Source organism: Chelon labrosus, assembly GCF_963514085.1.
Source record: "Chelon labrosus genome assembly, chromosome: 2".
Classification (NCBI taxonomy): Eukaryota; Metazoa; Chordata; class Actinopteri; order Mugiliformes; family Mugilidae; genus Chelon; species Chelon labrosus.
Window position 1 is genome coordinate 7390113 of NC_140338.1, and position 13661 is coordinate 7403773.

Consider the following 13661-nt stretch of genomic DNA (forward strand, 5'->3'; position numbering starts at 1 on the left):
ATTCTTTTAGTCCAACCAAGTTCTTTAAATTCACAGTTAATGCAACTTGAAACAAAAAAAAAAGAAAAGTAAAAGGTAAGTCACTGGACATCCCAAACTCATTACATTCTGCACTACAGGCAAGGCAAGGCAAGGCATTTTTATTTATATAGCGCATTTCATACCAAGAGGCAACTCAATGTGCTTTACATAAAAACAGAACAAATTAGAACACACAGTTAAAAGCAAGAACAAAGAAAAAGAAAAAAAAAAAAAAAAAAGAAAAAAAAAGAAAAAGAAAAGTGTATTATATATATACATATATTAAAACGATTAAGAGGACTTACAGTGTAAATCCAAGATTACGATTTAAAATGATTTAAAAGGGCTCAGCCATATGCACATGAAAAAATAAATGTTTTTAACCTGGATTTAAAAGTGCTTACAGTTGGGGCTGATTTCAGCTCTGCTGGTAGTTTGTTCCATTTGTGTGCAGCGTAACAGCTAAATGCTGCTTCACCGTGTTTGGTTTTAACTCTGTGCTCCACAATCTGACCTGAGTCAGTCGATCTCAGAGCTCGACTGGGTTTATACATTGCTAACATGTCATTCATGTATTCTGGACCTAAACCATTCAGTGATTTGTAAACCAGTAGCAGAACTTTAAAATCTATTCTGTAGCTGACTGGGAGCCAATGTAAAGACTTAAGAACTGGGGTGATATGCTCTGATTTCTTTGTTCCGGTTAAAACTCGAGCTGCAGCGTTCTGGATGAGCTGCAGCTGTTTGATACTACAGTAAAGTTTTTTCCCCTGGTTCCTGTCTTAAGCTTCTCTCAGATCTCTAATATATCTTGTCTCATAACGGGACCTCTCCACAACACGGTGGCAAGTCTACGGGCCCGTACAAATCAAAAGATTGATTGTTTGAATAATCAGTGAAATGAAAGGCTGACTGATTGATCGCTGACCTTTTCTGCCCCCCCAACAGATTTGACAACTACTCAGCTAATGTGATGGTGGACAGCAAGCCAGTCAACCTGGGCCTCTGGGATACAGCTGGACAGGAAGATTATGACAGGCTCCGCCCACTGTCCTACCCACAGACGGTACACACAGACGCACGCAGACGTACACAGTTAATTAAAAGGGGGAAGAAAAAACAAAAAAACACAAAATCCACTTTGTGTCCAGCTGTGAAAAGCGAGAGAGTTTAAATTGCAGCCGCCAAATCCATAAACAATAAGGCAGTCGGACTGAGCTACGGCCTCATTAACTTAAAAGACAGAAACAGAAGGTGGGGAAAAAAAGGAGACGTTATTGATGGCGGTGCAGCTGTGGGTAGGACACCTAAATCAAATCTGTCGAGAAAAATCTACCCGGAAATTTCTCAAAATTGTTAACCTGAATGTTAACCTGTTGGTGATTACATACAAATAGAAAATCAATGACACAAATGCAATCTAACAATCAAGGCTGCAATTACCTGCACTGTAATATAGAGGATGATCAAATCCTGGGTTGATATCTGGTTGATGTTTGATATTTAGGTTGATAAGAGGAAAGAAATACTTTAATTCCACTTTAGTGAATGGGATTACATTACATTTATTTCATCATTATTAACTGAAGCAGTAATTGAATGTCTTAAATTATATCGTATCAACAATTGTGTTTTTATAAATCTTTTTAAATACAGACCAGCATACCTGCATTTAAATCAAACTAAACTGAACTTGAATCAACATTTAAGTTGCCAGACACCACAGGACACCCTCAGAAGGCCCACGTCCATTCTCTGATGAGGCACAGTTGTTTTGGAGACACAAGGGAGACCTACACAATATTAGGTCATAATGTTATGCCTGATCGGTGTATATTCACTGTGAACCATATAAACTTGCATTAGTCACATTCCTATTGTCATATAATCTACTATCTAATCTACTCCTGTGTTGTTTTCCAGGATGTTTTCCTGATCTGTTTCTCCCTGGTGAGTCCAGCATCCTATGAGAACGTCAGAGCTAAGGTGAGCTTCGTCTCTGTGACACACGGTTTAAAAACCAACAGTTTTAGACATAAAACCAACAGTTGTCGCACTATATTTTAGTAAAATAGTAGTTGAAGTGGGTGAAGATGGTGACATGAGTGAATTTGATGAGTAAACTGTGTGTCTATTTAGAGAAGCATATCTATTTCTTTATTTAATTTGTTATACTGTGGTGATAAAATCACAGGTATTTTGCTAAGCAAACAAAAATCTAAAAAAATCAAGTTGCCCATTCAGTTTAATCAGAAGTGAATCTCTCAAAATCTTTCCCGTGTCGCTGTCGTTGTTTTAGGCCAAGTGAAGAAAATAAATAACTAAGAAACGGGGCCACAGATGTCTACCTTCTGGCATATTTTTCAAAGACAACCACAGCCACCCTTAAACCTACGATGCCCGCAGTGCATCGACACTGTAGGCCTCCTGCTTGACAACAGATTGTCAAGCGACATGTATGCATGTGAGCGATGCAGCCACATGTACTCTTTGCAGATGGGAGCCAAGCAACTCCAATGTCTGTATCATCATTTTGTGACACTTAAACAGCTGCTATGCAAAGTCTGTGATAGATCATTGTATCGTTGCACAGCGGTGCAGTTAGGTCGGACTGTTCTGAGATCTGAGAAGTCTTAATGGTTGGTGCATTCAAGTGCATCTACAAACAAACACAGCGTAACCTACGCACGTAGTGTACGCACCTGTACTTGTGCGCTCGTCAGTCTGACTTGCTCTGTAAAAACAACACCTAAACACTAGTCGGCGCTGTGTCTTTTTTGCCAGTCGGCTTAATTTTTGTTTCCACTTCCTGCTTCATTTTAAACAATGGCGACTGAAACTTTCACCGAAATTTCTGAGTCATACAAATGTTCTTATCTCTGAACGTCCTCAGTTAACCTTTCCTCCATGTGTTCCATCTTTATTGATCCAAAACAATCAATTCGAAAATTGCGGAGATGGAGAAGCAGCTGGAAATACTAAAGAGGAAACACGCTACTACCAAGCGGACCAATCACAGATCATAGTTACATTTCTGGGGAGGTGCACGTCAGGCTACGCGTTAAGGCCTGCGTAGGGTCTGGGTTGCCGGACAAGCGTAATCTGTGCATTAGTGCAGTTTAAATCAGCAGTGCATGGCCTGTATAGCCACTGACACACATTGTGGAGTCATGATATGGTATCAAAATCTAGAACTCAAAGACTATAAATATAAAAATAAAAAATCCAAAGAAGACGTTTCATCCAAGCAGCTCTAAGGGACTGACGTGGAGTTGAGGTTTAACTGGAACATCTCCTGGTGTAATCCATCAGATCCTCACATGACTAGTGTCTGAATGGTCCTCTAACGAGCCATTGTAGTCAGAGGCTCCAGTCTCAAGGTGTGAATGGGGCTGAGACGTCTTGGGGACAGATTGACAAGACTTTGTTGTACATTGACAGTAGATTACATCCCTGTTCAGCATTCAGTAATACACAGGATAAGATGTTATAATCCCTTGTGCCAAAATCCCAGGCAAAACACATTTAGAGGCCCTGTTCAGCTAAGAGACCCTACCAAACCTATGGTCATATAATATGACAATTAACCTATAATCTACATAAACTAAGTAAAAGCTGCTGGCTTGTAAGCCCATTGAGCAGCATAGTTCAGACATTGTAAAACATTAACTAAACGCTGCTGGCTTGTATGGCCCGCTCAGCAGCTAACCATAGCTACCACGTAACAAGAAGACAACAGCAGTATGCAGCATGTCACCGATGTTTCGTTAAGTTAGGCCCACGACACCTCGAGAAGGCTTAACAGTGACTTCCAGCGTCCTGGAGTCACCCCCCTCCACACCGCCACTGCACAACCCTGTTTCCCTCACCATTCGATGTCTATCAACAGCTAATATAGTAGCTAATAACCACGAGCCAAACAAACAAATCTACCATGATTCGCCCCGTTGATGCAGACTGAACCACGTAACAAACAAGCAGATCTACCGTGATTCGCCCCGTTGCTGCGGGCCGAAACCACGTAACAAACAAATCGCGTAACAAACAAATCGAGGCCTACATGCGGCCAATAACTTAACCAAGGCATGCGGTCAATAACTTAACCAAGGCATATATCCCCTGTCCCATTTCCTTCACGAATTTCAGAATCAGTCTCATTTGTTTCTGTGAGTGGAAGTCAACAGCCATCGACGATGAGGTTCCCGAGCAGCTAAATATCAAGATAAATGACAGCGGTGTATAGACTGGCCAGCATACCGATCCTTCAGTGTCCACCCATCAGCAGTTGGAGAATAGTCACTGTTTACCAGAGACGGAGAAGAAAGTAAAACATAACTAGAACCCTAGAGCCACAACATTAAAACCACTGATAGGAGACGCAATTAACATTGACCATCTTGTGACAATCCACAATGTTCTGCTGGGAAACTTTTGGGCCTTGTATTCATGTGGACGTTACTTAGACATGTAGCACCTACCTGGACCAGACCAGGCACCCCCACCCCATAGCAATGACACCTCAGCAGGATGCAGCCTGACACATGCACACACACAAAAACGCTTTAGGAACAACAGAAGCACGAGGTGTTGACCTAGCCTCCAAATTCACTAGATCTCAAACTGATCAAGTATCTGTGGGATGATCCACAGAGGCCCCTCCCCTCAACCCATAGGACCCAAAGGCCCCCCACTAGCAACATCCTGTTGCCAGACACCACAGGACACCCTCAGAAGGCCCATGTCCATTCTCTGATGAGTCTGTTGGAGGCCTACACAATATTAGGCAGGTGGTCATAATGTTATGCCTGCTTGGTGTATAGTCAGATACTGACACATCTGCAGTTAACTATGCAAACTAACCCTGTAGCTTTTTACATATATATCAGATATGTCAGATTGGAGCAGGAGTCTGAGAAAGAGGCCTTGGGTTTAAGATGTTAGAAATAGATGCATCTCTAAGAAGGATTGTCCTCCCAGCCCGCATTCAATACCGCCCGTATATTCTTATGTTCCTTTAGGCAGAAGGGTTAGCTTACATCTTTGTCTCTCAACAGCAGGTCTGTGCATCTTTTCTCATCTCTCACAGGACAAAAGGTGGAGAGAAGATAAAAGAGGACATAGTGGATAGAGAGTCATGAGGGAGAAGGGAGACATAAAAAGAGAGTAGAATGAATGTAGAGAGGAAAAGGAGGGACGATTGTGGACATAGCAAGTGAGGGGAAAATGATGTGATCTGATGTAGCAGCTAAAACTTGGACTGCTAAATGTGTTGCGTGCATTTAACCGCTACTATACATTCCTCCCGTCTTTCATAGCTACCCTTTCTGTACCTTTCACTCATTTCCAACATCGACACACACCTCCAACGTTCTTGGTTGCCTCTTTCTTTCCACCCTCCTCATCTCGTTTGCCTCCTACTCTGTGTCCTGCCAGTGGTTCCCAGAGGTCCGTCACCACTGCCCCTCCACGCCCATCATCCTGGTGGGGACCAAGCTGGATCTGAGGGACGAGAAGGACACCATCGAGAAGCTGAAGGAAAAGAAGCTGGCACCGATCAGCTATCCACAGGGCCTGGCTCTGGCTAAGGATATAGGTCAGTCATGGTGTTCTCTCAGGTCTTGTTTTAGGGTTTGTAGACATACTGAGTAGAGACAACTGAACAGAAACAGGACTTTATATGAAGCAATCTATTCTAGACCCAGAATGTGCATAATACATTTGTTTAGACATACGTGCTGAGAAACAATAACAGAAAATATCTAATTTCTAGCTTTTAAGCCACATCCCAAAATCCCCCCTCAAGAGACAATTAAGAGTCAGTTGTCAGTCCTAAGGCAAGGTTTTCTTGCAACTATGCAGATATTAAATAATGGCACATGAACTGCTCAGAATTATATTACAGGCTTGGAGACACATTTCTTTGCACATTTATCCAAAGTATGTTTAAAAGGTTATTTCAACAAACAGGTGAAAATATAAAAGTAGTCTTACTTAGTACCAAAAAGCATCCTCTGTATGTAGCAGTAGCTCGTTTATTTATGACTGTAGATTTTTCCTTAAAATTTAAGTTTGGAACGACCCATTTTCACCAAAAAAAATAAATAAGAAAACAGCAGTGGAGGTCATTCAGTTTAACAAAAAAATATAGTATCAATAACAATACAAATCCTGGTCTGAAGGGTGAGGGAAAGGGAGACGGAGAGAGGGACACACAGGTATTCAGTTTTCAGTTTCAGTCGTTTTTTATTCAGACATTTAACAGATAAAGACATAAATAAACATCAAGTCTGAAATGGAATAGGCAGAAGCTAAAGCTTATTGCGCCTATCCCAGTAGGTATAGGTATTAACATGCTATACAGTAGTAGCACACAAACCCATGAGAAATGATAGAAAAGAAAGTAGAAATTAGAGGACAGGTGCTCAGTGCATCGTCCCCCAGCAGCCTAGGCCTACAGCAGCAGAACTAAGGGATGGTTCAGCGTCACCTGAGGCAGCCCTAACTATAAGCTTTATCAAAAAGGAATCAAAAAGGAAAGTCTTAAGCCTAAATTGGTGAACTGACCAGTGTCAGGGTTAGGGTTTGGGCTGCACAGATGAAATCTTGAAGGTAGAAAAAAAACAACTAAAATGTAACTAAAACTTTAAATGTTTTTCTTGTAAAACGTGTCCGTTATAACCCAAATCAATCTAAATTGTTTATTTTCCTACGAACGAACGAAAAGATGCCCAAAGGGACCAATAGGTCAAAAGGAAATTTTTGTGTACCTCTGTGAGGGAGCTGCAGATTTGTCACTTTTAATGCTGCAAATGCTGTTATCGACACGTTTCAAATGCTCTTTCATAATCCTTTTTCTAAGTGCAACCTGCTTGTACAAGAAATTCTACAAAGGATGCAAATTATTCCTCACAGCATTATCGATTTTTGCTAAAATTGCAGGTTGTTTTCTACAGCCGGCTTCTCTTACTTGGTCTTTATTTGTAGTTTTAATCACATGCGTGTTTCCTTTTCCCGTACGTACAGATGCTGTGAAGTACCTGGAGTGCTCAGCCTTGACCCAACGTGGTCTGAAGACCGTGTTTGATGAGGCCATCCGGGCCGTCCTCTGCCCCCAGCCCACGAGGGCAAAGAAGAAGCCCTGCTCACTGCTGTAAACGGTGAGACTGAAGCGAACACAGAGTCTCCCTCTGAGAGGCACAAGAGAAACTATCAGAGGGGAGAAATAACTGAAAGATGGAGTGATCATGTAGTGAAGGAGAGGAGGACGAGTGAGGGGTCATTTACCTTTAAAGGAACATAACTTGAAAGGTATTCTGTTCAATTTGTGAGGAACCTTTACTGCAGCAGATCAACAATAGAACAGAAGTGAGCTCTGATAATGCGCTGAGAATAAAGGCTGATTCCTGTGAAGTGATTCCGCTAATGTCACATTTGATACGCGGAAATAAAAGCACCTATCACAGCGTTTGGGTGATTATTTCCGAGACCGCCGGGCACATATCCAATTTACCAGGAGGAGGACGACGGGCGCACGACACAGTGAGCCCCGCGAATACAGACGATAATTTGACAGACAACGATCCCGTGATTTACTCAGCGGGAGATACATTAGCGGCTGAAAGACGCAAGTGAAAAGAAGGAGCTCCAGCCTTTTTTTGAAATTACCATAATAATTGTGGAACTTATTGTATCGTGCAGGGAGGATTTAAAGGCGGGGGGGTGGGGAGGTTATTCTTTTAAAAATGCGTAAAAAAGAAGAAAAAAGTTATTACGAAATGAACCTCATGTCCATTTTAACCCGTGATTTTTTTTTTGTTTTTTGTTTTAGATTCTCTCAGAACAACAGAGGAAGAGACAAAGACATTCAGACCGCTGACCCTGGTTTAAAAGAGGATTTGAAAGTTCTGTTAATATCTAGAAAACTACAACAATCTTAAAAAGTAATGCTTTGGCAGTTACACCTAAACAGTAGTAAACCTCTCTGTACAGCATCCCCAGAGGTGGATCGTTATTTTATTTTTTTTTCTTATTTTTTTTTTGTGGTTGTTTTTGTTTTAAAGTGCATTATAAATGCTGCACCAGACAGGATACCAATTCATCAGAATAACTGCTCCGGTGAACCCACCGGAGATTCATCCGCGAGCTTAAGTGGAAGACCAGGAGCGAGCTTCATGTAAAGTAGCGAAGTTCCTGCGTACCTCGACGGCATATAAAGGCATCTTGCAAAATTTGACTTGGGTAATAACATTTGCGCAACGTGCACCGTGTTTTAAAGAGATTAGTTCATGTTCATTAGTTCGTTTTGTTTTGAGAGTGGCGATAAAGCATGCGGATCAGGAATGGTAGTTCTTTGTGAGCAGGGAGTCGAACGATGTCGCGTTGGAAATGGAATTGTTACGAATGTATTATTTTTTGTGCTATTACAATAAAAGATCTTTGATCAATTAAGATGTCTGCAGAGGTTTGATCTTTTTTCACATGCCGCTATGAGGATGGAAACGTCTCCATCATCGACTGAACGAGCAGAGTGTGGACGCCGCGTCTAAAATAATACTGATGTATCTGATCGCATTTCTACCATCTGTTACAAGCGTCATCTATCCCACTTTGCTTCCGTTGAAGGGCAAGCCACCAGGACGGGTATATCAATCCGACTGACTGTTGGCGCAAATGGGGTTACAGCCGCCCTGTCCCCCCTCCAGGTGGGAAGCATCACTCATTGTTGTCATCAAGTGAGTGTCAAAGAACAAATGATCCCGTGCAGCTCAAAGCCAGGACAAGACGTAGGGATGATGAATCGAAAATCACCTTCATCACCTTTTCTGTGCCATCCTTGTCTTTATATACCACTAAATTTAAGTTTTACACCTTGGGTTCAGGAACAAGTCCACTCCTCAAACATCCCATCACCCATGCCTGCCTGTATACAGTAGGTGCAGCTAACCTTCCCCCAACCCCCATCCCTCTCTGTTCTTTCTTCTTCTCCTCTGTGTCACGGCCAGAGAGATCAGAGGGACACGGAGCCGAAGCTTCCGGAGACATGCACCCTCCCTGATTCTCTCTCCCTGGGTTCCTCCGTCTGAACATCAGAAGACCGTCGTCAATCTCTACATCGACCCCTATCATCCCATCCCCCTGAACCTCTCTGATCAACATCCCTTTCCTCCCTTAACCTGGTCAAAATAAACGTCCGTGTAGCTACAGAGGTGTGGTCTTGTCAGCGAATTGGGAGACAAAGGCACGTTGTGTGTAGATTAATAATGAAAACATGTCACGTCTCCTGCTTCTAGTCACGTCACGACTCATTCCTTTTGTGGATATTAAGAAAACAAATGAAATATATTTTCAGCCATCATTTCACCAATTGAATTATATAATTTTGAAACTTATAGAAAATAATGGAATACACCACTCTGATATGCAAGAAGATAAGGATCTCATTTCCAAACTTGCATGTTTGCATAAGGTTCTGTAGGTATATGGTGAGTACCCTGATAAGTTTGAGTATAGGTTTGCAATATACTGAGTCTGTTAATTCGTGGAAAAGACTAATTTTCAGGAATTTCTTGTCAGTATTGCCAATCATCTGCAGTTTGACTGGTAGTGCATTAGGTAAGTGTTAAAGCAATGGTAGTAGATTGCACTATTGATGAGCTGCATGCTTTTCATACCAATTCACATTCATATGGTGCAAGAATAAAAAAAAAAAAAAGTATGTTCACAGTATGGTGTGCAGAGGCTGGAAATTAAGTAAAGGTTGTTCATCTGGTAGAGAGAACCTCCATGCTAAGCCGTGACACGGCTCATAGGCTAGTTTCTAACCTCAAAAGTGTTGAGAAACTTAAATAAACAATAAAATATATATAATGTGAAGAAAACCTTTGTGCACAAACAAAAATCAATTTCTCTTTCTTCCCGTCCCGAAGCCTTTTTGGGGTTTCAGTGATTTGTCAAACAGCAGCCACTAAAAAGGCTCGAGGTCTTCAGCTGTGAGGTCGGCAGCCTTTTCAAACCAGATTATGGCTGATTGCATGGAACTTGGTGCTGACAGCTCAGATTAGTATCGGGACACTCTTCACTTGACAAGGCGTTAATGTGCTCCATCATGCAGGGCTTTGTGGTGCCGGTCTGGAAACAAAATGGGACACAGGCAGCGGTATGTGGCGCCCACCGCAACATTGATCACTGTGAGAAAAACTACTCACTTCGGTTTTGGGATGAAGCATCCGAGCATCTGTCTTAGCGTCGCTAGCATCTTACCAGAATGGATTCTTTATCTTTGGCGAATGATCAGATAAATGTTTCACGCAGCAGACATTTTGACTAAAAGCTTGAGCAATGGAATACATTACCACAGCCGTCAATAAACATAATAGACAAAAAAAAGCAAGCCCGCTATAATTTGATATAATAACAATTTAAAAAATGCTTTTAAAAAATGCAACAGAAGAGACAGAGAGAATCAAAAGATGCCCAATTTAAAAGTAGACCAGCCGTTAGAGAAGAGATTACTTTAATTACTTACGATGTTGTTATCTTAAGTTTGTTGTGATGTGCACAATATACCCGGCAAAGTAGCATCTAATTGTTGTTTGGTATTTAAATGTGATTATGCCAAGAAAAGAAAGAAACATGGCAATAAATGTCATAGTCACAAGACAAATATATTGAAAATGACTGTGACACACTCTAAAACTATAGGACACAGATTCTCATGAAGCTGAAACAAGCATTTATTACAACAGAGTCTCAGAGCGTTATTCACTCTACAGCGTGTTTGTCAGTTAATAATTTTACTGATCCAGTCTGCATATTCCTTATTGCAGAGGTCCATGAATGCACATGCTTTTCTGCAGACATAATCAGGATCTCCAAGAAACGAAATGACGCCATAAATCTTGCCTCCGTGCACGGCTCCTCCACCAGAGTCTCCCTGTGACAGAAAAACTCATATCATATATTTGGTGTTTAAAGGGGAATTACCATTTTTTACAACCTGGACCTTATTTCTAGCATAAAATATAATCGTTTACTCACCCATATAACTTTGGTGTCATTTGTAGTCGTTCTGATGATATTTAGATCTGCGTATATCCATATAGTGGGAGTGACTGGGGCACCGAAACACAGCCTCTAAATAACGCATTATCTGCTGCAAAACTCGTTCATTTCACCAACATTTTGTTAGCATACGCTAGTGCTATTCCCTGTAGAGTCTGGAGTTACCTGTTATCATCATTCAGGGTCTGTAGATTAACCTACTAACCTCTGACCTGAATGATGTCATCTCTGACATCGCCTCACGCACCCCGCGCGGCTTGTTTACCTGTAATTTGCTACTGCTAGTTTTTTGCAACATGGCTGAATATTTTTCCGATTCTAAGGTTGTGGACGACGACTTTGTTTATGATGGACGTCCTTACCGTTTTGAGCCAGAGTATATGAATGAGGATCTGGTTGAAAGGAGGATGAGGAGGCAGAGAGAGGAACAGCTGGCCAAAGAACAACAAACCGCTGCACGTCCACCAATAGATAACAGGTAACTCCGGACTCAACGGGGAATAGCATTAACGTACCATAACAAAATATTGGTGAAATGAATGAGTTTCGCAGCAGATAATGCGTTATTTAGAGGCTGCCTTTCGGTGCCCCAGTCACTCCCATTATATGGTTATACATGGATCTAAATATCGTCCGAACGACTCCTAATGACACCAAAGTTATATGGGTAAGTAAACGATTGTACTTTATGACAGAAATAAGATCCAGGTTGTAAAAAACGGTAATTCCCCTTTAACATGTTTTTTCTCTACCTATAATACTGCTGTGTAAAAACAGACAGATCGTGCCAACTCACGAAACATATATCCTTCCCAGGAGTTTGGCCACAGAGCCAGTGTTGATACTCCTTGACCTTGTAGGCATCTGGGAATTGTTCCTGCAAAGTATTTTTGAGGTCTTCACAGTCGACGACATCAATGTCCGCACAGTGGAGAGTGGGTGATGTTCCGGATTCTGGAAAAGAAGAACAGTGGGACCGGTTTGAATGAAAGCAGTTTTGCAGTAAAGTACAGAACAATACAATTTTGGCTCAAAAGAGAAATTGTACGTACACGGGCTGTCAATAGATTTAAATATTTAACTGCGATTAATCGCAAATTAATCTATTTTTTATCATCATGGGGCATTTTTCAGGTTATAATACTTATAACAGCATAGGAGTAGACGAATATGTTTGCTTTATTCAGAAGATTGTTATTTTTATTATTGGGTTTGGGCCGAAAGTGAATGTTTTGGGGCTTTGCCACTCAAAGCTTCTGTTTCTTTGTTAGTTTCTACTCAAGAAGTTTTGTTTCTCATTATTGCTTTTGCATCACATCAGCATAATTTCCAAACTATGGGTCAGGCCAAGGGTCAGAAATTTATATCGTAAATGCAATTTAAAAAAGTACGTGGCATTAAAAAGAGTGTGCGTCAGTGAGCTACTATCGCATTGTCTTTGACAGCATCAGCACATATCCATCACTACATTTGGAGACTATGAAGAAAGACAAAGAAGAATTAAAGAAGAATGACATAAACAGATCATTCACTTTATCAGATTATCAAAAATCATCTCACTCCTTTTGTCCTCTGGGTCTCCAGTGGTGGCAGCGTGACCCGCGATCTCAAATCTGGAAAATGACACCAAGAAGAAACAAATAAAGAAGTTAATTTAAGATCAGTGTTGAACATTTGGCGCAGGATGAAAATATGCGCTTCTTTATTCATTCAGGGCAAACTGGACTGAGCAACTAAGCTTTAACCTGATGCAGCAGATGAGGCAGGTGATTGGCCCGTCTATCGTGGGGTAAACTTGTTTGATTTTAGCTAACTTTATGGATGCATTACTGCATCTTTATAGGTTAATACTGTGCTTTAAAGAAACTCCTAGGAGTGATTGGTATGCACCTCTGTGTCAAGATCCTGTGACCAAATCTTAGCTTGAAGAAACACGTATATGGATCTCATTTCTAAGAGATGTGGTCAGCTCATTTGACCTTCATCCAGTTATGTTACCATAGACGTAAACTGTTCAAACCCCTATAAAGGTATCCTTTTAAACATATATAAAAAAAAATGCTGTAGTGTAAAGTAATGATCAGCACAGTTTTTTTTTGTTTTTTTTTAATTCAGAGAAACACACATCTGAGTTTGCATGTTCTCCCTGTGTCTGCGTGGGTTCTCTCAGGTACTCCGGCTTCCTCCCACCATCCAAAGACATACTGGTTAGGTTAACTGGTGATTCTAAATTGGCCATATTTGTGAGTGTGAATGGTTGTCTGTCTCTCTGTGTTAGCCCTGTGATAGACTGGAGACTTGTCCAGGGTGTACCCCGCCTCTCGCCCGATGACAGCTGGGATAGACTCCAGCAGACCCCCGTGACCCTTAACAGGAACAAGCGATTACAGAAGATGAATGAATGAATGAATGAAACACACAACTCACATTTTAGGATGATCCTCACAGTCCGTGCGAGCTACCGGTTGAATACCAGAGGTGACAGGCAGCTGCAGCAGCATGAGATCGTGAGACTTGAGTTTGTCATCAGTATAGATCACAGGTTCTGCTGTGATTTTCACTTCTTGTGCTGGACCTCC

General features: G+C 41.4%; 1 protein-coding gene across 1 annotated transcript; it reads left to right on the forward strand.

Annotated features, from left to right (window-relative positions):
- The first annotated feature begins 749 nt into the window (after positions 1-749).
- LOC311502378 (ras-related C3 botulinum toxin substrate 2-like) lies at positions 750-8463 on the forward strand. Its single transcript, XM_084564568.1, has 5 exons — positions 750-1087; positions 1945-2007; positions 5455-5614; positions 7045-7178; positions 7850-8463. The coding sequence occupies exons 1-4, from the start codon at positions 995-997 to the stop codon at positions 7173-7175; spliced, it is 447 nt and encodes a 148-aa protein (XP_084420694.1). The 5' UTR covers positions 750-994; the 3' UTR covers positions 7176-7178; positions 7850-8463.
- The last annotated feature ends 5198 nt before the right edge of the window (positions 8464-13661 follow it).